General features: G+C 40.6%; 2 protein-coding genes across 2 annotated transcripts; both read right to left on the bottom strand.

Moving 5' to 3' along the window:
* Positions 1-4,595: 4,595 nt before the first annotated feature.
* Positions 4,596-15,308, bottom strand: LOC145455494 (pineal opsin-like). The gene is made up of 5 exons (XM_080333476.1): positions 15,202-15,308; positions 14,905-15,128; positions 10,788-10,934; positions 10,632-10,721; positions 4,596-5,265 (listed from the first exon to the last, which is right to left on the bottom strand). Exons 1-5 carry the CDS (start codon positions 15,290-15,292, stop codon positions 5,152-5,154), a joined length of 666 nt encoding a protein of 221 aa, XP_080189602.1. The 5' UTR covers positions 15,293-15,308; the 3' UTR covers positions 4,596-5,151.
* A 91-nt stretch (positions 15,309-15,399) lies between these two features.
* Positions 15,400-16,077, bottom strand: LOC145455497 (red-sensitive opsin-like). Its single transcript, XM_080333481.1, has 2 exons — positions 15,880-16,077; positions 15,400-15,745 (listed from the first exon to the last, which is right to left on the bottom strand). The coding sequence occupies exons 1-2, from the start codon at positions 16,060-16,062 to the stop codon at positions 15,560-15,562; spliced, it is 369 nt and encodes a 122-aa protein (XP_080189607.1). The 5' UTR covers positions 16,063-16,077; the 3' UTR covers positions 15,400-15,559.
* Positions 16,078-21,303: the final 5,226 nt, after the last annotated feature.

Here is a 21,303-nt window from a genome sequence, read left to right as displayed (position 1 = left end):
AGGTAGCAGGTTGTGTGGCCCCTTTCGCACCGCATTGTCGCCCATATGACATACGTCATCACAGTAAATATGGCCCATCATAACCTTTGAAACTACCGTTTCGTAATCTAGTATTTATCCATCATATCTTATTCTAGCAGCCCAATGGCGTGTCATAATCTGGAAAAGTGGGCTCTAACTTTTTTGAGCGTTAGACCTGTTTTAGCAGACCACCGTCAAAATTGTCTCTACAAAAGACATGAAATACATTTTCCGCATTTCTGAACTAGTATTGGTGTTTCTCGTTCAATTCGCAGCATCATTACTCGGAGTTCTAATTAGTTCCAGTTCATTTGTCCGGAGAACATACATGTTGAAGTGTAAAAGCAAGTGTAGTAGTAATGCATTTTTACGATATTTTATTAAATTTTACCAAACGCGCAAATATTAACACCGAATCCGATACAACTTCTCCGTATTGCTCTTCGACTAATCTACGGGCCTCATAATACGGGGAGGGCGCCAACCATGATCTTTTCTAAAACGGGCTGTTAAGAGTAAACAGAGGATTAGTATCGCATTTCCATATCGATACTATAATTTTCATCCCATGATGCGAACGAATGATTATGCTGTCGAAAATTGGATAACTCCTGGTATGCATCAATATGAATCAAGCTCTGCTACTTTGACATAGGCCAATTTGCAGCTTTTGACAATCCATGCGAACGAATGACGATCGTTTTCACAACTACTTACTTACTTGAGAAGAGTTAAAATCAGTCAATTCTACTTCTACTTCAAGTAGTCTTAAGTTGCTTATGAAAGAATAGTTCTAATCGTACTTGAGTAGATTTTTTTCGTCGCTACTTCCACTTCTACTCGAGTAGCTTTCTGGACTACTTTGATCACCTCTGCCAGACACACACTATGTACAGTACACTGTACAGTGCGATAAGACACAAACAATGCGATGTAATGAACAGATAGGAGGATGCCGAACCATCAGTTGCGGTGGCAGTTGCGGTCTCTGCCTAGTGTAGGGTTGCCATACGTCGAATATTTGTCGGACATGTCCGGAATTTCACTGTTAAAACTGCGTCCGGGAGGAATTTCCAAAATATGCCTAAATGTTCGGAATTTTGAAGGCTTGAAGTAAGCTCATAATTTTTTCGTAAACCAACATAAACAATATTATTTTTGGGCAGAATAATGCTACATTAAATTTTTTCTTCGCGCCGGGCGCGATTTAGTATCATATTGGTATCAATATGGGGACTACCACCCGCGCAAAGACTGCGATCAAAAATAAATAAAAAATAACATTCATTTACAAAAATAAGTCAAATTGTAATTGCAATTACAAGATGACGGTAAATTTATAGAGTTGGTTTTTAGGCCGTTTGGATGCTTTATTCAAAGATAGTGGTTCTAAACCTGGGGGTTATTTGCCTCTATTCTGGGGTTCGCGAAGATGTTGAACGTAATCAGCTTCCAAAAAAGGCCGTGAGTGAGTCTGGACAAATGTGCCGACCTTGAATTAGTAATCAGCTCATCAAATTTTGAGCTGGGCCACGGAACATTTTCAAATCGGAAATGGAGTCGCGACCATGGAATGTTGGAAACCACCGGATATGCACTGTTTATATATCTCAGTGGTGTAGTGCGTACCGGCATTAGGCGGATAAATATTATTATCTGTGTGACATGAACATGACTTAATTAACGATGTACAATTGCGCTCCTTGCATTTTCGAAGTCATCATCCTCCACCAGCTCTACCGCTAACTCTGATCATGTGGGCGGAGAGACGATCAAAATTATATGGTAATATATTGAAGAACCCATATTATTGACACAATTCAATTAAATCTTTTAACGACTAGATGCATATAGAAATCAGATTCATATAGCAACCCCCCATAAGTTGCATCGATTACCCTACGGTGAGCCCAAGATCAGTGTATTTATGGGCGGAAGGAGGCTGAAAGAATGTGGCTTCGACCCTGGTTACAACTTATAACACACAACCACATACTCCTGAACCGGATCGTGGCCAACTCCAGTCGATAAACAAAGCTTTGCTGGTGTGACGTCATATTGATCGACAATGTTCTCATGACTAATTTTGAAATCCGCTTGTGGGCTCTAAAGAGCGTCCGGAATTGTGCCGCAAAAATATGGTGACGCTAGCCTCGTGCCCGATGTCGCAGTTCTTTCTTCGATGTTTGTCTCTTTTCCGCGGCTCTTTGTTGTTCTTTCGATTTCTTGTAAGTGCGCTTTTTTCATCAGGTCTTTTTCTGGGCGTTTTGTGGCCGTAAGAACAGCGAAGCGGGGAAAACGAGCGCAGAATAATTTCCGTCGCGGAAGCAAATCCAGGACACCTATTATTATCATGCAAGCAGGACCGTAACAGCACTTCGTCCGTCAGCCCCCTACTACCCCACCCCCAAAAGAACGTTGGTCATGGTCCCCCATAGGGTGACGAACCGGCCCCCCTCAGGCTATACGCCTTTTTGCCGCTACTTTGGGTTCCGTTTAGTGGGTCAGCTCGTTTCGCCTAATCGTGCGAAGGGCGAAAAATTTCTGTAATTCATGATTGCATCGGTCATTATCATCGAGAATTCTTTATATATATATTGCTATCAATTTTTTATTCCCTCTCTGCTCACGTAATCAGATTTACCGGTAGAACTGACGAGGGTGTGTTGGAAAAGGTTGGACCCCGAAATAATATTTAAACATCTTCGGGTAGACCCGTTGGTAAAATGACTTCGTAACATAATTATATTTCATAAACTCCTATCTGCTATGTCATACGATATTGAAATCGCCCATACGTACTAAACCAGTGGTTCTTAACCTTTTTTCCTCCAGCGCCCCCTTTCAAAAATTATCGTGCTCCAGCGCCCCCCAACCTCATTGTAAGGAATGTAATAAAGACAATGAGTAAGAGGGAGGGCCGTAACAGTACTTCGTCAACCCCTAAAAACGATTGCCTTGCGCACCCATAGCGTGATAAACCAAACTTTTGAGGGCTTCGCCCACAAGAATCCCGTAGCGTGATTTCGATGGTCAGCAAAGTTTGTGTGGCCTGGTCGCCCTAGGTACCAAAATTTTCTATAATGCATGAATGAATAGGTGGCAGTTACATATATAAGCCGCTATAAATTTTTTATCCTCTCAGCCCACGAAATCAGATTTACCAGTAGCGCTAAGTGAGCTGTTGTATGGGAAAATGAAGGGCACCTAATTAATAATTAAACATATTCGGACGTGCCCGTAGGTAGCCTACAATTAGTTCGTTACCAGGGACGTAACAGCACTTCATCAGCCCCCCCAAAAACGTTGGTCTTGGGCCCCCATCGGGTGATAAACCAAACTTCCGGAGGGCTTTGCCCCCAGACCCCCATTCTGCTATCCGCTATTTGCTGATACTAGTCATCTACATTGGGTGTCCACTGTCCATTTACTGAGCCAGCTATGCTCATCTAGACGCGCGAAGCGCGAAAAGTTTCAATAATTAATGATTGAATTGGTCAATATAATCGGGAATTGCATGTATATTGATATCAATTTTTATGCTCTCTCTTCTCACGTAAACAGATTTACTGGTAGAGCTGAGTGATGTGTGATTGAAAAGGTAGGACCCCTCAATAATAATCATACATCTTCGCCCCCTATTTTGCCCCCTGAGCGTTTCCGCCCCCTTCAAAATCGCCAGCGCCCCTAGGGGGGCGCTGGAGGCAAGGTTAAGAACCACTATACCAAACGAAAAGAAGCACGCGATTTGAAATTGATATTTCTTAACTGGCAAATAATGTTCCCAGTGGGAAGGCAATTGACTTGAGGGACTCAGATTGCCAGGACAGGAACATTCGGCGCCAGCCATTTAGGCGCCTACGAACAATTAAACATATATGTATTGTGTATATATATTATTATATATAATTCACGAAAAAACTTTGGGCCCTCTTCGAGCTCGCCCCCCCCTCCATCGGGGGTTTGCGGTATGGCAGTTACCGTCCTGCATGCATGATCCTATGAACGGAGCGATGGCGAAAGTTTGGTGCGGCATTAAGGTTACCGCGGAATCGTTAGGCTTAACTCTTGCAACAGGTAACGCTAAGTAGGGTTAGAGCGCCCCTGGTCCAGCTGTTTCTTATTACCTGTTATGCTACACTAGACTTGCCATACTTACGCACACTCTACCAGTACCCTGATGTCACGTGACCGTGTAAGGCACTAAACGCCTATCTCTAATGTGACTTATACGCTATTCTGCTTACCATTATTGACTTGACTTATCCGAATATATCTCTCCGAGGAAATACTGTGAGTCATATGAATCGCGGACTGTTAGATCAATTGCAAACACTAGAGTATAGACCCAATCGACCTAGCTACTGTCAGTCGATAAATATCCGTAAGGATCCGGCTTCGTTAAACTGTTGCTGGTTATCGGACCTGACGACCTCTGTTGCAGTGGCCATATCATGATCGCCTGACTTGGACGTTGCCCATCTTCCCCTCTCCACCCAGTAATGCTTCGAACTTTGTTCAGGTGTTGGGAGCATGCGATGCGTAATGTAGAAATGTGTATATATTTTCAAGACGCATATTGTTAGAGACAGATTAATAAAACAATAACTTTTAATCAATAATCAAGTCACGACATAGTTTTGCTATATCTATATTCTAGTATATATTCTATAAACAAATCCACCAAAAGCAAACCGATCTATAAATTATGTTTCTGGTAAATTGTCAGTAGTGTGTCGTTTGTAAGGGTAGAGTTCCAGTTGCCATCCGTCAACGAGTCCAGTTAGTCTTGTATGAGGGCCGTATCCAGGGCTCAAAGAGGATCATGTCGCCCTTAAACTCAAGGTTTAGGCATTATGACCGAGTCATGCCCCATCACACGTGTCATTTAACTCATTTTTTACTAGGGCCAATCTTCATTTCCCCGCGCAACCAACGCCTACCCATCGCGCGGTGAACTTATGATCTAATGAAATCAAGCCCAAATGAAATATATAGTATCTGAGTATGTATAGCAACAGTACAGACATAGTTATAATAACTCTTTGCAATCACTTCTCCTCAGCTTGAGACTGCATTTAATAAATACTTTACTGAAGACCGATATCCATTAAACATATCATCTGGATATCACGATGCAGGTGCGGTTTTATTTGAGCTCGCTGCTGACGATAGCATGCTAGCATTGGCTTCCTCTTTTGGCAGTATACCTTTGAAGACCGTTTTCATGACGCAGTCTCGAAACTGAAGATTCAAAAGTATTTGTCAATGGTCTCATTGAAACATGCTGCATTTGTGACCTGCTATAATAATCGACTCAGTCATTAAAAGTTACAGTATTTTGAGTGCAACATTGTCAAGTTAGAGTAACAGAATTTGTGGCGTAATTGAGTCAGCTGCTATGCCTCTGCAATCTGATATTTGACATGATTGAAAGGATTGTATCACTGGAACTCGTATATTTCTAGCAACGAGTACAATAGCATAAGGAAGTCACGGGAATTCCACAATTTTACAGCAATCCTGGGACATTTGTTCTGATCTGGCATTCCATGAGCAAATCGAAGGGGTACCGTTGGAGGTCAAGACGAACACTTAACGCATAGCCAGGACCGTAACTGCTGCACCCAAACCCCCCACTTGGGGAGAAACAAGCTCGAAGGGGGTCCCAAATGTTTTTCGTGAATTAACATAAATTAGTATTTTATGTTGGTATCTGTCTCTTTTAAATCATTGTGCAAAGTGCATGGAAACTTATTAACAGAAATCCAGGTCAGGGGTTCTTAAACTTTTTTGATCGCCGAACCCTTCAAGTTTTTGGGTGACTGCGTGTACCCCTAACATTTCAAAAGCCGATGACTAAAATAAAAGAAACAATGTCATCACATCAAGCCCACAGCCAGGGCTATCGAGTCGGTAAATTTTACCACCGACTCCAACTCCGACTCTGACTACAGATATTTTGATTATACCGACTCCGACTCCGACTATTTTCTAAAGAGAACTCCGACTCCAACTGTATTACCAATTTACTTCGAAAATTATATGGCACACCGACGTTTAAATGACTATCATATAACCAATCAATATCAGACGAGATAGTAATGGTTATGCGTCCGGCTTCACGATCGGTAGGTCGTGGGTTCGATCCCCGGCCGGGTCATACCAAAGACTCTAAAATTGGTATCCGCAGCTATCCTACTAGGCGCTCAGCAATCACGGATAGCAAGGTGGAGAAAAAAAACGGGGGCGCAGACTAGATGACCTCATGGCCGTATCGCAACTCCGTCGTCAAAGCATCTCAATGGTGCAGGCGAAAAAGAATATCGTATATCTCTCTCTATCAGTGTTGGGATCACGTCACTACCTTTGAGTCACGAGTCATCTCGAGTCATTGCCCATTTTGACTCGAGTCAAGTCAGGTCAATCGATTTTCAAAGGTGACTCGAGTCAAGTCAAGTCACTCGTTTTTTGGATGTCACTCGAGTCAAGTCAAGCCAAGTCGAGTCGCGAGTCAAGTCACAATTCAAGTCAAATTGAATTTTCGAAGTGTCAGTGACGATTCAAAGTCATTACATTTTGCTAGCTGTGTGAAAGACAGAATAATTTGCAATTTATCTCGCATCAAATAAGTAATATAAAGCTTAATATACATGCAAGAAGGCGTCTATCACGCACACGTAGAACCACAAATATAATACGCGACTAACTGTATAGCTATGCTACAGTCTGTTATAATATCAGTAGGGATGGCGTGAACCTCTGAAAGGTTCAGGTTCGTGTGAACACGAACCTTTTTGAAAGGTTATGTGTGAACGCGAACGTGAACCTCATGACGTCACGTGACGTCATATTGCTAACTCCAACCCTACAATTCAGTGAAGTGATAGCCACGATACCTAGCCACGACTCGCCCCACATAATGCCACAATGCTGAAGTACATATTGACGTTTTAAACGTAACCAAATGTATCAACTGGGGCAATCAAATGATATATTAATCCCATAAAATCAAGATCTTCCGTCGCTTTGACAGCAATTTCGACGAGGATTTGCAAGGGAATATGAGCTTACGCCTTAACGGTGTATAGGCCAGACCATACAATGTATTCGGCGTTTGAGTACTGCTACCAGTGCTACGTCGGGGCCTACGAATATTGCAGGCCCCGGCTATGTTGATATTAAGCGGAGTGTAAAACGGGTTTCTATACTCGCTACCGATAATACCCCATTAACAAGTTATACAGCAGTAGCCAACACCGCAATCCCACGGATTTGGTTTTTATGATACAATAAACATATCAATTCATTGATTGGTTGAATAAGCGTCACTCGCTGACTACCTACATGTAATGTATTTCTCTCATGATGTTGTGTGATTGCGGGTCAAGCTCACAGCAGAGTGTCACTAAATATTCACAAACGGAAAGCTGGATATTTCGAGCCACCGTTTGTAACAAAGCAAGTAAAATTTCTGAGATTGCATGCTCGTTTAGTGTTGATTTTTTTTAATGCTGCCAGCGCCATGCATAGAGTAGCCCGCAGTTGAAATGCAATAAATTGCAACCAGAGATGTTATAATGAAGTGGAAATTGTAATATATGAAAAAGGTTCACAGTGCAGAACCTACCAAGGTTCGTTTGTGAACGTGAACCTTTAAATTTCGGAGGTTCACACACAGAACGCGAACGTGAACCTCACGTTCACACCATCCCTAAATATCAGCCAATAGGATCGAATACGAAGCCTCGAGAAGTTGTAAAAAATTGATATGAATTTGAATCCTTCAAGAGGGTTGGTAAAGGTGATCACTGCGCAATGTTAGCACTGAGGCGTCCAAGAAACATAGCTACGGTAATTGCTGTTGTATTCTAATTCTTCTTCCACTACTACTATACTACTACGACTACGTAACCTGTGATCATCTCGTCTGTGGTCAATATATTTGTGATGCAATAATGGAGGATCATTCAAACGTACATTCAGTGAATGCCTGGTTACTCTCACAAGTGGCACAGGCGTATCGCGAACAATACGAACATATGCACAAAATACACTGATTTGATTGATACCGTTTACTTGATGACTTGAAACTGACTCGTAAATTTTGGTGCGAGTCACGAGTCAATCCGCATTTTTGAAGCGCCGAGTCAAGTCAAGTCATTTTTGCAAAGTGACTCGAGTCAAGTCAAGTCAAACGAAAAAGTGACTCGAGTCTGACTCGAGTCAAGTCATGACTCGAGTCATCCCATCACTGTTAAACATATGCAAACATATGATTAACGGTGGCATGCAAAATTGTTTCATTGTGGCACAGCTCGAATTATCAACTATGCAATTAACATGGAAGAATGCCTTTATAAATATCCTTCCCTATTTCATATTTTAAAAGTTTTTATAATATGGACCTAATCCTAATCCTAATGTGTATAAATTGTTCAAACCTGACATATATCCATTCCTGTATAATTAAAATGTAGATAAAACAATCGAAGTGTAGCTAACTTTAACTGTATATGAGTCAGCAACTGATACAGAGATGCAATTTACTAATTTTCTCATTACACACTATACTCAATACAAGCACACACACATACACTCTCACTGCTAATAAACATTGGTCAGAAACGACATTTATGAAGTATTAAAATAGAATATAGCTAGTCCACATGCACTTACTCAAGTATTTAAGGACTAGGACCCAGTGTTGGGATGACTCGAGTTACCTTTTTCGTATGAATTGACTTGACTCGAGTCACTTTGCTAAAATGACTTGACTCGACTTGACTCGGCGTATCAAAAATGTGGTTTGAATCGTGCCTCGGAGCAAAATTCACGAGTCAATTTCAAGTCATCAAGTAATCGTGTCGATAAAAATCACTGTATCATTCGTATGTTGGGATTGTTCACGAAACGCTGCTGTAACCCGCGAGAGCGACCAATCATTCAATGATCGTGCGTTTTACTGAGCCTCCATTGTTCTCTCACTTTAACAAATATATTGACCGCAAACGAAGTCGAAGCTTACAGCTTACTTTGTCGTAAACTAGTATTATAAAGTAATTTAATAGCAAAATGTATAGTTCTCTTCTCTGTTCTTACCTTAACCAAACCTCTTGTTTTATTGAAATTGAATTCGAATATAGTTTACATATAGTCCTCACCAATTGGCGCAGGCTCGAACTGTATCATATCAATTTGTAAATGGGTGATGTATTGCATCCTATCAATCCGTTTCTCTATTCTCTATTCTCTATTTTGGATGGTAACTATGAACTGAGGCTATGCAATTACTTACGTAGTTTAGCAGTTCTATTTAGCCTATATGTGAGCGATGCAGCGCCTTCTTGCGTGTATATTTAACTGCGTGTATATTAGTTCATCGGTTCGAAATCAATGAAAACTCAACCTGTATTTCAGACAGCTAGCAAAATGCAATGACGTTATCATGCCCCATACTTGGAAAAGGCAACTTAACTTGAATTTTGACTTGACTCGTGACTTGACTTGACTTGACTTGACTCGACTTGACTCGAGTCACCTCCGAAAATCGATTGACTTGACTTGACTCGAGTCAAAATGTGCAATGACTCGAAATGACTCGTGGCTCGAAGGTAGTGACTTGATCCCAACACTGCTAGGACCCAAGCAGCTAAGCTACACTACAGATATTTTTAATTTTGTCAAGTGAGAGGCAGCGTTTGATTATATTTACATCAATTTTACAATTTCACAAAACCAGATGATGTATTCTTCTCTGTCACAGTATCATCGTAAAATCTAAAAAATCGCATCAATTTACGACTGCATGGCGAAGATGCATATTGCGATTTTCTTTCTGTGTGCAACTGAATTGTAATTTGCAAATAATGTTCAATTTTATCAATATCGTTACTAATGACAGTGATTGATGGCACATAAAATCCTATTTTAGTTATTAATATTAATTTAATGATATCTTCGAAAGAAATTGTTTTCATAATAAAGAAGTTGGAGTCGGAGTTGAGTCAGGGTCATTTTCACAAACTACGACCCCAAATCCGGTTAGCATTTTTCACGACTCTGACGCCGACTCTAAGGCGTGCTAAAAAGAGACTCCGACTCCATTAAGCAAAAATTAGCGAAACTTCGACTCCGACTCCACAGTATTGATCTCAGCTCTATCATTACGAACGCGAGCTAATGATTAAGGTAGCCGCAGTCCTAATCACGACGCGGTTATAATCTGGTTTTGTAGTTCCGTGATATGTAGTTCGACATTACCCTCTAAAACTTGTTCGTGGACCCCAGTTTAAGAAACCCTATTCTAGGCCAGGGTGCGGTGGATGATTGAAAGACTATAGGCTACTCCAAGTCGTTTCGATTACTTTCAATCTTTACATTTCATCTTCTGGTGTTTTAAAATTATGTAATAAACTGAGTTGAACGGCGCCTCGCTTTGCAGCGTCGCTTTACCATAACTGGTGGGTTAGTACGAGTGGGCGAGCCAGGTGGCATCACTAGAAAAATATTGCAAATAACTATCAAATCGCAGTCTACCCCACACCTGGGGGTCACTATAACATAACTTCGAAATCTATATGGACTGAAAAATGTACATGTCGAATCACCTGCTTATTGAGTCCAATATAAATCAGTGGGTTGTAGACAGCAGCTGACTTCGCAAAAAATGCAGGTATCGCTCCCATCTCGTAGATTTTCTGAAGAAAGTAATTCATTTCATGATTCAATGATATTCCTGGAACTTTGGACATCATGTATAGTACCTCAGTCAGAAAAACGTTAGTCATTGAAACAACAGCATAAGGAAGCCAGCACACCACAAACGCGACGACAAGAATTACAACCATCTTGGTGACTTCCTGGTCCGCACTGACATTGCTAGTACTTGTCACCATACTCGCCTTTTTCATCTGCAGTCCAAGAATGACACGTGGATAATAGTTAAGAAAAACGACTCATGGTACAACTATCGAATTCAAGAATAGTTTGAATCAGAGTTGGATCAATTACTTTAATTCAGTTCAATTACAATTACAATTACAAGTAGGCTACTCCCTTGCATGCTTCAATTACATTACAATTACAATATCAAATTACAATTACAATTTCTGGTAAACGTGTAATTCAGAGATGGGCAACTTTTTTGCTAAGCAGGGCAACATTTCGATTAGCCTACTTATGTAGCCTACGGCCGCATTCCAGTTCATAGCCGTAATGACAAACTGGACGCAAAATATGTTAAACTGTCTAATGTCCATGTCCATTTCCAGGGAACTCCGGACTAATCTACTTTTCATATCGGCCTATAATACGCACAAAAATCGTGAGTGGTAATGTTCTGACTAGTTGCTTGGAACGGGTATGGTCGCGCGGAGCGCGAGCATTTTTCAGGTTCACTAATGAATTCCGTCATTGGGTGGATACCGTCACCGGTAGAGTTGATAGAGGGAGTGCTTTCGACAATTTGGGGCAAGTTATAAATGATGAATGAATCTTCGGGTGGGCCAATTGTTATTAGTCACTTTGTAGCATGCTGTTGTTTCTTGATGCTACATCAGAATTGTCGGTATAGTGCAGTGGTCCTCAAACTTTTTTATTTAGACATGCCCCCCTTTATGCTAGTGAAAAAATTCGCGCCACCCTCCTCGTCATATGACAAAATGCAACCAGAATACTGGCAATCCCAATGGATATAGCTTGATGGCATGGAAGGTTATAACCAGGCCGTGTTATTTTTGGCATTTCAGCAGCCAGATGCCAAAACTGCCAAAAATAAAAATTTGAAAATGCCAAAAATAACACGGTCTGCCAAATAGTGTATTTCATTCATAGTGTTGTGTTAACAGGACCGCGTTACAAGCGAGAAGAGCGTTTGTGAAAGGCAGGTTTCTTAATATGGGCCCAGCCCAGCCCACCCATTAGGGGTGAAAGCATGGTGTCCTAAATGGTGTGGGTACAGCGAGATTGAATGGCAGACTGCATTTGGTTTACGTCATACTTTCTATTTGTCCAAAGGCAATTTTACGACCATTTTTGACAGGCTTGTCGAGCGCTAAATTCGATAAAACGGGTATCAATGAGAAGCTGCCGCAGTACTGATTATTAAAATATAAATTATATTCTGCTCATGGAACTGGAACCCCCAAAATCAACCACGATTTTTGCATTGTGATCGAGTTGAACATTGTGACGCAACAAACTGTCTGGCTATTTCTGAGCTGCATAGTCTCGTTTTGCCAGACAGTCTTGTTGCGTCAATGTTCTCAAACAAGCTAACCTTCCTAGGACTCTTCCATGCGAGTTCGTAATATTAAAGCCACCTGAAGTGACAAATGTCCTCCGAAAATCTATCGGTAGACTGAAGGAGAAATGATAGTCGGGCTACTAAATAGAATTTGTTGAGAGACAACACAGGAAACTCCTGGAAAAGTATCGGGAAGAAAATTCTTTCCGCGATTAGATCGATGGCACTGGCAAAGTGATCTCTTTTCATGATGCATGGAAGCCGGTTCGGCCCTCCAAAGATTTCGAAGCTCAGAAAACCTTTTGTGGATGACTGGCAACATTCTTTCCCTCAATGGCTATATACTGTTGAAGCCGATATTTCCCAGATTCGCTGGGCGAGAAATGAATTTAGGAGAAACTTAGCTGACCTGAGTTTGGAAGCACTGTTACAGTGCAAACGATTTAAGTCTATTCAACATCTGTAACAATCAGCTGTTGAGCGTGTTTGTTAGGCTTCTTTTCTCTCTTTTTTTGCTTATTATTGGCACCGATTCCGATGGATACTGCATATTTTGTGGTTTCGTTTGATATTATTAACCTATGAAATCGTTAGGTATTTTCTTCTTATTATTGTTTGTCGGCACTGATTATACGTGGATGCTGCACATTTTGTGATGTCTTTTGACAAACTAGCCCAAATAAAGCGTTTTTGTGACTAATTCGAGGCTGAAACTATCTATTTAGAGGACGATGCCAAAACTGCCAAAAATAAAAATCGAAAAATGCCAAAAATAAGTTATTTTTGGCAGTTTTGGCATATGCCAAAAATAACACGGCCTGGTTATAACTGTCGACGTGAGAATTCTTAAATATAAAATTAGGACTATAATACGGAGCAAGACTTTTGAATCAGAGGTAAATCGCGCGAAGCGCACCAAAAAATTTCTGTTGACTGCAGCTTCGCGTCCCCTCCCGATGCTTCCGTGAACCCAAGGGTACGCTCCCCTCAGTTCGAGAACCATTGAAAACATATTGGAATCGCCTAAATGTACCAAAACAAATTTCTCTCGCAACGAGCACATGATTCCCATTCCGGCTCAGATTACAAAGGGCGCTACAATATTAAAATCTAAAAACGACGAAGATAATCAAAATCTCTCAAAAAATCGGGAGTGCGTTTGTAGTTTCAATTTGTATATCGACGGGTTCCAGCACATATTAATTGAATTACGTGTCGACGGCCGCACATATTCCCTTCTACAGCCGCAGGTTGCCCACCCCTGAGATATTGATTCGGCAGAGAGGTCCTCCTTGACAACCGTAGCAACGTCATTAGCAACAATCTCAAGCCATTCATGTTTCATTCATGATACGTAGAATACCCTTTAATTGAAAAAACTCAAACGATTTCGAACTATGCCAAATCATGAGTACCGAAAAATACAAACACGGAAAAAACTTTTGGTTGTTAATAGTCGCTCCTGATAACTACGACTTAAAAAATTCTGGCTCGCATTTACATTTTTACTTGCTCAAAAACTGTTAGGTTACATTTGATGAACATTAGGGTGCGAAAAGTTTCCGGCCCCAATATATTTGGCGAAGATTGGAGTTGAGATTGGTATAACATCTCTAGAAATGCGTGATCAAATTTGATGAAGACTTGGTTGAAAACATGAATTTATTTTTACAATTGTTGCAGTGGTCAGATATATATAAAAAAATTGACCATGGTGCAGGAAATGGTTCAGCACAGGTCTCAGAAGAGTTTATTTTATTTGCTGTTCATTCATTTTTAAATATTAATATATAGTTTAGCCCAGCAGTTATCCAACTTTTTTAGACACGCCCCCCCCCCTCTTATGACAGTGACATATTCGTGTCCCCTTATCGTGATATCATACAATAAAGCCAGAAATCCTAACAGATAGTTTGATGGTATGTATTGTTATGACTGTTGATGAGAGAATTCTACTACATGAAATTAGGACTATACAAACATATGCAAACATATGATTAACGGTGGCATGCAAAATTGTTTCATTGTGGCACAGCCCGAATTATCAACTATGCAATTAACATGGAAGAATGCCTTTATAAATATCCTTCCCTATTTCATATTTTTTTTATTCGAGTCATCCCAACACTGCTATACATAGAGCAATAGCTGTGAAATGGAGGTAAATACCGCCAAGCGCGGAAAGATTTTTCAGTTTACCGGAGCTTCGCGCTCCCCTTCAGATGCTTTCATGCCTCCCAAGGGGGGGGGGGGGCATCAGTTTGAAAACCACTGGTTTAGCTTATATTGCAATTCACCAAGTTTTATCTGTTGTTGCTACTGTTGAAGTTATGGAAAAGAGTTAGGCATGGCTGAATTATCTAGTTATCGAGGCACGCACAGAACACCCATGTAAATAAGGCACGCATAGAACACCCATGTAAATAGGCTAATTATTTTATGTTGTGATTGTCGAGTCTATATAACAATGTAATTGAAAATGTAATGGGGCAAATTTTTTGTTAAATTACAATAACAATTACACAAAATAGAAAAGCTTCAATTACAATTACAATTACATGAAAAATGTAATTAATACATTCAGCTCAATTACAAATTACAATTGATCCAACTCTGGTTTGAATATTCAATCCCACCTCTCGTAGACTCATGATAAGTTTCCCATAGGACAGAAATATCGCGGAGAAAGGAAATATAAAGCAGCCAAAGAAGTATACTACTAAAAACGTTCTGGGGCCCGCCTCGGTCACCCAGTAGTTGGGGGAGCAGTTAGTCCCGAATCCTTCAGCTTCAAATCCGTTATATAGGAACATCATCGGGAAATGCCATGCAAAGGAGTACACCCATGTGAATATCACCCCTGAATGCATCGAATATAATCCGGTTACACACTGAAGTCTCGATTGACTAGTCGACAGACGATATTTGCGTACCCAAATATGCATGTCGGTCGGTAAAATGCACGGGACCGAATGGTTTACAGACCACGAAGTACCTCTCGAAAGCCATTACTGCTACTGACATCAGACCGGCAACAGCTGAAAAGGGCAGTTACAGTTAGATCATTTGCTCGCGGAACATCAATGTTACAGCGCATAGTACGGGAGAAAATTTCGATGAAGGTATGGAAATTCTATATTTAGAACTGGCGGTTTTCCGTGAGTCAAAACGATAGATGCAATTTCAAATTTGGTAACGATTTTATACTGGTATCAATGACTCCATAGCCTCGCTCTGGTTCACTGGAAGTTTAAGACTATATTTTATATAAAGCACACAATATTAGCGTACCTAGAAACATCGTTTCGACCTACCTGCAACAGACGAAGTTGCACCTTCAATAACACACATGAGCTTTCCTAGGAAAAATCCGCTTGCAATATTTGCCATGACATTCAAAGTATCTCCGCATGCTGCCCCGATGAGCTCAGCCGCCGTCAAGTTGATGACGATGTAATTGAGTGGAGTTCTCACTACCTGAATGGATGTTGCAAATTGAAGTCCATTTTCGTTTCAGTTAGCAAAGGCAATCCTGAGAAGAGCGGGAATAGCTCAGCAGTATTAGATCACCGACGGCTAATTCCACCTCTGCCTGGTCTGAAAATATTTACCCTATTCTTGTACGCTGTATAGAGCACTAAACCGTTGAAGACAATTGCCAGCACCAAAACGAAGGCCATGTAGATTCCTAGAACGCTATACACAGCCCTTGGAGCTCGTATAGCATATGGCGGGTTGAACGGATCCCACGGCGGGACCTCTGTAGTAGCAGAGGTGTTGTTGAAGACTCCCATCGATGTATTTGGAACATGATCTAAAATACAAAAATATCACTGTAATCTTTGTGAATTTATCAATTTCGTATAGCATTGCAAGTCTTGTAACGTCCCCAATAGTTCCTGTAGCATTTTTGGATTATACGATTAAATGTACTTCATCGACGGTGGGCGCAGGGTTGCGTCCTTTTGACCTTTCACTCATTGTTAGGTGGACGGCCCAAAATAGGCTTTTTGTCAACGCCTCGAAATCCTAATTATCGGTCGCGAAGTCCCGTGACAACCTTACCGTTGACATCGCTGGTCATGGGCAACCCATTTCCAAGAATGAAAGTACCAAATACCTCGGGTTCTTACTAGACTCGATCATGTGCTGGAAAAGTCACATACAGTTGCTTAAATCCAAATTATCACAACAAAGTTACCGAATGTACTCTGTGTTATCGCTACCGTTTTGGATTGTGCTGATACTCTATAAATCTTCATTCGAATCAAAGCTACCAGCTACTTGCATAATGCATTTTAACGACTGCAAAAACTACGATATCAGACTCCCGTATCATTGCCAGTGTCCCGTAAGACCGCCTGGATATGGACCAAAGTATTCGCAACACAAGAGAATTAGTGAGAGAGAGAGAGAGAGAGTCTTTATTTTCATCGAATCAAAATACATAACAAACGGCAGTGATGGTGGTACAGAAAATATGCGTGCACAGTATTCGGTATTAGATAGGAATGATCGATAAGACCGTGAAGGTCATCTAGTCTGATCACACCAGCATCAAACAGGTACACTTGACTCAGAACAGTCTGGCTGTAAAAAAATGTTTAGTTACGAAAGGAAAATAGAAAAAAAAATCAAACAATGGTAGCAAATGATCAATGAAGCGATGTCTGGGCGAGGTAGGGCAACAGTGTTAGTGTAACGACAAGAGGTGATCAAGTAGGGCTTTTTTGAATCTATTATAAGGCAATTCACGGATATGTGATGGTAATGCATTCCAGATGATAGGTCCCGAGTAGTCGATAGATCTCTTAGTTAGGTTGCTATTGGGTTGGGGTAAGTAGACGTTTCCTTTAGACGAAGATCTCGTGTAATGGGAATGGACATGTTTAGCAGGTATGAAAAAGTCATCAAACACAGGAGGGAGACTATTGGAAAAATATTTGTGAACAACTTTTGATACTTCGAAGCGATACAGTTCATCAACTCGCAAAATTCGATGCTTACGGTAGTAAGGCGATAAATTGGTACGTAAAGGTACAGATGAGATCAGCCGTATCGCGCGGTTTTGCAGGGTTCGAATTCTGCACAAAAATGTTGTACATGCATTTCCCCATACTACGATTCCATATTGCAGATGCGAGTGGAAAAGAGAGAAGTAGATGGTTCGTAGTACTGATCTGGAAACCAAAGATTGGAGACGGGTCATTATTCCCACACACCGAGCTAGTTTTGATATTGTGCATTCAATATGCTGCTTCCAAGACAATTTGGAATCAATGGTGACGCCGAGATATTTTGCTGAGTCACATATTGAGATTTGTTTATGATTGATGTTCACAGTGAAATTATGACTGGCATTATTTAAAACGAGCATCTCGGTCTTATCTGCATTCAAACTTAATTTGTTTGCTTGCAGCCATCTCGACACTTTTGGGAGTTCCCTATTCACAGATGCATGCAAATCATCGACAGTGTTGGAGGTTATGAAGAGGTGAGTATCATCAGCAAATAGCGTTGTGCGGAATAAAGATGCATTAACAATGTCGTTAATATAAATGAGGAAAAAAGTCGGTCCAAGGACTGAGCCTTGTGGCACTCCACAAGTTATATCTCTGGTAGTCGTTCTTAATGTCCCCAGTTTAACAAATTGTTTGCGGTTTGCCAGGTAGCTTTCAAGTAGAGTTGCTGCAATACCCCTGATTCCATAGTGTTCTAGCTTGTATCTTAAGATTCTGTGGTTAACTGTGTCGAAAGCTTTGCGGAGATCGATAAAAATGCTGCAGCCACTTTCTTTTTGCTTGATGGTTTTGTAATAGTCCGTTACAATTGATAGTATTGCATGGTTGGTGTTGTGGTTGGATCTGAATCCATGCTGGGTCGGAGACAGTACTGCATTCAATTCAAAAAAGTTCTTAAGTCGGCAGTCAATCAGTTTCTCAAAAACCGTGGCAAGATTTGGCAAAACAGATATTGGTCGGTAGTTAGAAATTAGCTTTTTACAGCCTTTCTTAAACACTGGCATTACTCTGGCAGTTTTCAGTGCATCTGGGAAAATGCCTAGACGTATCGACTCATTGAAGAAAATGCATATAACATCACCAATAATATTAAAGACTAGCTTCAGAAAGTGAGTTGGGATGAGATCGGGTCCTACTGCTTTGTTACTTTTCATTTCAGATAATACGATCGCAACTTCTCCTTCACTTGTCGGCTCAAGAAAAATGGATTTCTGAGGGCCAGGACTCAAGTACGAGAGAAAGTCATCGGAGGAGTTTGGTATTGAAGCTGCAAGATCCGGACCAATGTTGCAAAAATACTGATTGAACTTTTCTGCTACTGCAAGCTGGTCTTTGATGATGCTGCCATTCTCGAGTAGCTCGATGTCATCAGTACTCTTGGGAGCATTACCTTTAGTTAGGTTGATAATTTCTCCAATGGTTTTCCATGTGTTCTTGGGATCTTTGGAGCACTCTTCGAATCTTTTTTGGAAGTATGCTTTTTTGGCATTTTCTTTCATATGCGTCACTTGGTTTGCATATTTTTTGTACACTTTTTTGCCTTCGATGGGGCCTTGCAGATAGTAGTGCTTATGCATCCAATCCCTTGTTTTGCCAGACATACGAGGAAGCTGGAATTGTCTCGGTTATGTATCAGTTCCCTTGTGGTTACTGCCCCGGACAAGTCATTGACTTCTTCACTTCGGAATCTGAAGCATATATAAGCACTAAGGAACCAACATAGCGACAACACACACGCGTCCTCGTACAGTCCTGTTGTCATATGTTCAAGTTCAGCACGAATTACCGGAGAACGCTTCGCTCTATCCAGTATATGATGGACCACGACAGTGCATTGCGTGCAACTATGTTTCGCTGACAATCTGACAGTCGCCAAGCATGTCTACATTTACGTCAAAATACAAGCTGATTCTACTGAATTTATACCAGTGAGCAGTCTAGGGTTGTTCAAAAAAAACTTTTTTTTCCAAATCTCACTTGCCTACTGACTAAATCGTCAGGTTGTCCAAGAAAACGATGCACACCAAATTTGACTCAATTCCAACCAGTAAAGGCCGTGCAATCTTGAATTGAAATTTTTAAATTATTATTAAAAATAAAAAAATAAAAATTCTCAAATTTATCTGTCAACCCCATGAAATTGTTGAGCTGTCTTCAGAGACGATGCAAAACAAATTTGAGTCAATTCCGACTAGTAGAAGCGGAGTTATATGAGTTTTTCGTAGATAATTCTCGGACCATATTTTGGAAATCTGAAAACAGGACGCTTTTTCAAAATTTTCAGACTTGCAATACCGAAGGAAAATCCTGAAAAAATAGTAAATTTTTCCCACTTCATGGTCGGTTGGCTAAACAAAAAAAGTCATCTCGACTCCCCAAAAACACGCTTCTTTACCTCCCTCAACTTTTCAGCTCAAATCCCGAAACACGGTTTTCCTTTCACATTGTCCGTTGGTTGACTAAAAAGTGGTCAATTTTCCGGCTCAGCTCCCGAAATGGTCGTCGGAGCGGCATTTCAGTGCTGATTTACTGTATCTCATTCGAATTTTACCCTATATTTAAACAAAATTCGCAAAAAAGAGGACAATATCTCAAAATAGAGGACATTAAGGCGTCCTCGGAGGACACTTTCAAAAAGAGGACATATCCCTTTAAAGGAGGACTTATGGTAACCCTAAGGCAGTGGTTCTCAACCGCGGGTCCACGGACCCCTGGGGGCCCGCGAAGCATTTTCAAGGGGTCTGTGAGATCTCTAAATTTGCAAAATGACGGATAACCAATTTGCGACTTCTTTAAATTTGGGTAATCACGGAGCATTTTCGTTTCAAAACTGCTAATGCTTGAGTAAGCGCATCAACAGAATGACCGTATGAGATTAAATATTCTACTGTGTAATTTATTTGCCAAGTTGCCGATAACCTACAGATACAAACATATTGCTGTTTGTGTTTAAAGATGTTATGTTGAGGTTTTTTAAAAATAGTGATTTTTCTAGTCTGTCTCAAAAACGGGATTAAAACCTCATCACGGAATCTATCTTCACCTGTGATATACATAATCACCATTCCAGAATATCTTGAAGATGAGCTGCTATATAGAAATGACTAGTCTGGAAGTGATAACTTAATTGAAAAACCTGTTTCTCAATTTTGGTTCCATGTATGTTGCGATCGTGCTCAAAGGTGTGGTCGGAAGCGCCAGGCGTTAAGATTACATTCGCCACCAGCTACCTTTATGGAAATGGATCTTCGGCGCTCGTTCATATGAAATCGAAGACTTGAATTTTCAAGACACGACCACATATTTCAAGAAACTGCAGAGGTCCCTTCGAAATAATAGAAGTCTGCCCTTATTTCTACATACAGGATGATATTATTTTCAAGAACCGTCATTTTGTTGCTGTTTATCACTAGCCTTGAGTTGATATTTGCACAAGACAGATGACTAGGGCGATTTTTTGACTTGTAAAAAAAGTCAAAATTACGCCAAAAATGTATCGTTAAGTCAAAAAATGTCAAAATTGTTTACAAAGTTAAAACTTCTATGCAACCTGCACTTCGTTTGTATCGTAGATTTTGCACTGTCGGTGAACTTATCATTTGACATTTCACAGCTTGTAGCCTACTTCATAGGCCTAGCGTTGTAGACGGCCCATTGTCTGCTCATTGTCAATCATAAACATTCAAATGAAACAAATAGGTTGACACGGTGTTACGCTCAACGTAACGCGATATCCTAACTGAAGCATGGACATTACATGGTTATTATATGAAGAAGCGCATGATGAAACATTGTGATGTAGACACCATTGCCAGAATGAAGTCACCAGCAGTGTACGCACAACTTCAGCCGACAACTGCTGTTGTTGAACGGTCTTTCTCCATTCTTGGCAAGCTACTTAGTAAGGACAAACACTTTCTACCCGAGAATGTAGGAAAGTATCTTTCGTTGTACTACAATTTTTTTAATTATTTATACCATAATGCGTAATGTAACTACTGGAATTCTTCATAG

The sequence above is a fragment of the Botryllus schlosseri genome, chromosome 14, assembly GCF_051294905.1.
Source record: "Botryllus schlosseri isolate E-star chromosome 14, Bs_hap1, whole genome shotgun sequence".
Lineage (NCBI taxonomy): Eukaryota > Metazoa > Chordata > Ascidiacea > Stolidobranchia > Styelidae > Botryllus > Botryllus schlosseri.
The sequence above is the reverse complement of the archived record's forward strand: the minus strand, read 5'-3'. Positions and strand labels throughout refer to the sequence as shown.

Excerpts from the sequence above, each read along its gene's own strand:
- LOC145455494 (XM_080333476.1), bottom strand. The coding sequence starts at position 15,292 with ATGTCAGTAGCAGTAATGGCTTTCGAGAGGTACTTCGTGGTCTGTAAA. Across the intron at positions 10,935-14,904 it reads TTATCATGAGTCTACGAGAG|ATGAAAAAGGCGAGTATGGT; the intron begins GTGGGATTGAAT and ends CTTGGACTGCAG. Across the intron at positions 10,722-10,787 it reads CTAACGTTTTTCTGACTGAG|AAAATCTACGAGATGGGAGC; the intron begins GTACTATACATG and ends TACTTTCTTCAG.
- LOC145455497 (XM_080333481.1), bottom strand. The coding sequence starts at position 16,062 with ATGGGAGTCTTCAACAACACCTCTGCTACTACAGAGGTCCCGCCGTGG. Across the intron at positions 15,746-15,879 it reads ATACAGCGTACAAGAATAGG|GTAGTGAGAACTCCACTCAA; the intron begins GTAAATATTTTC and ends ACATCCATTCAG.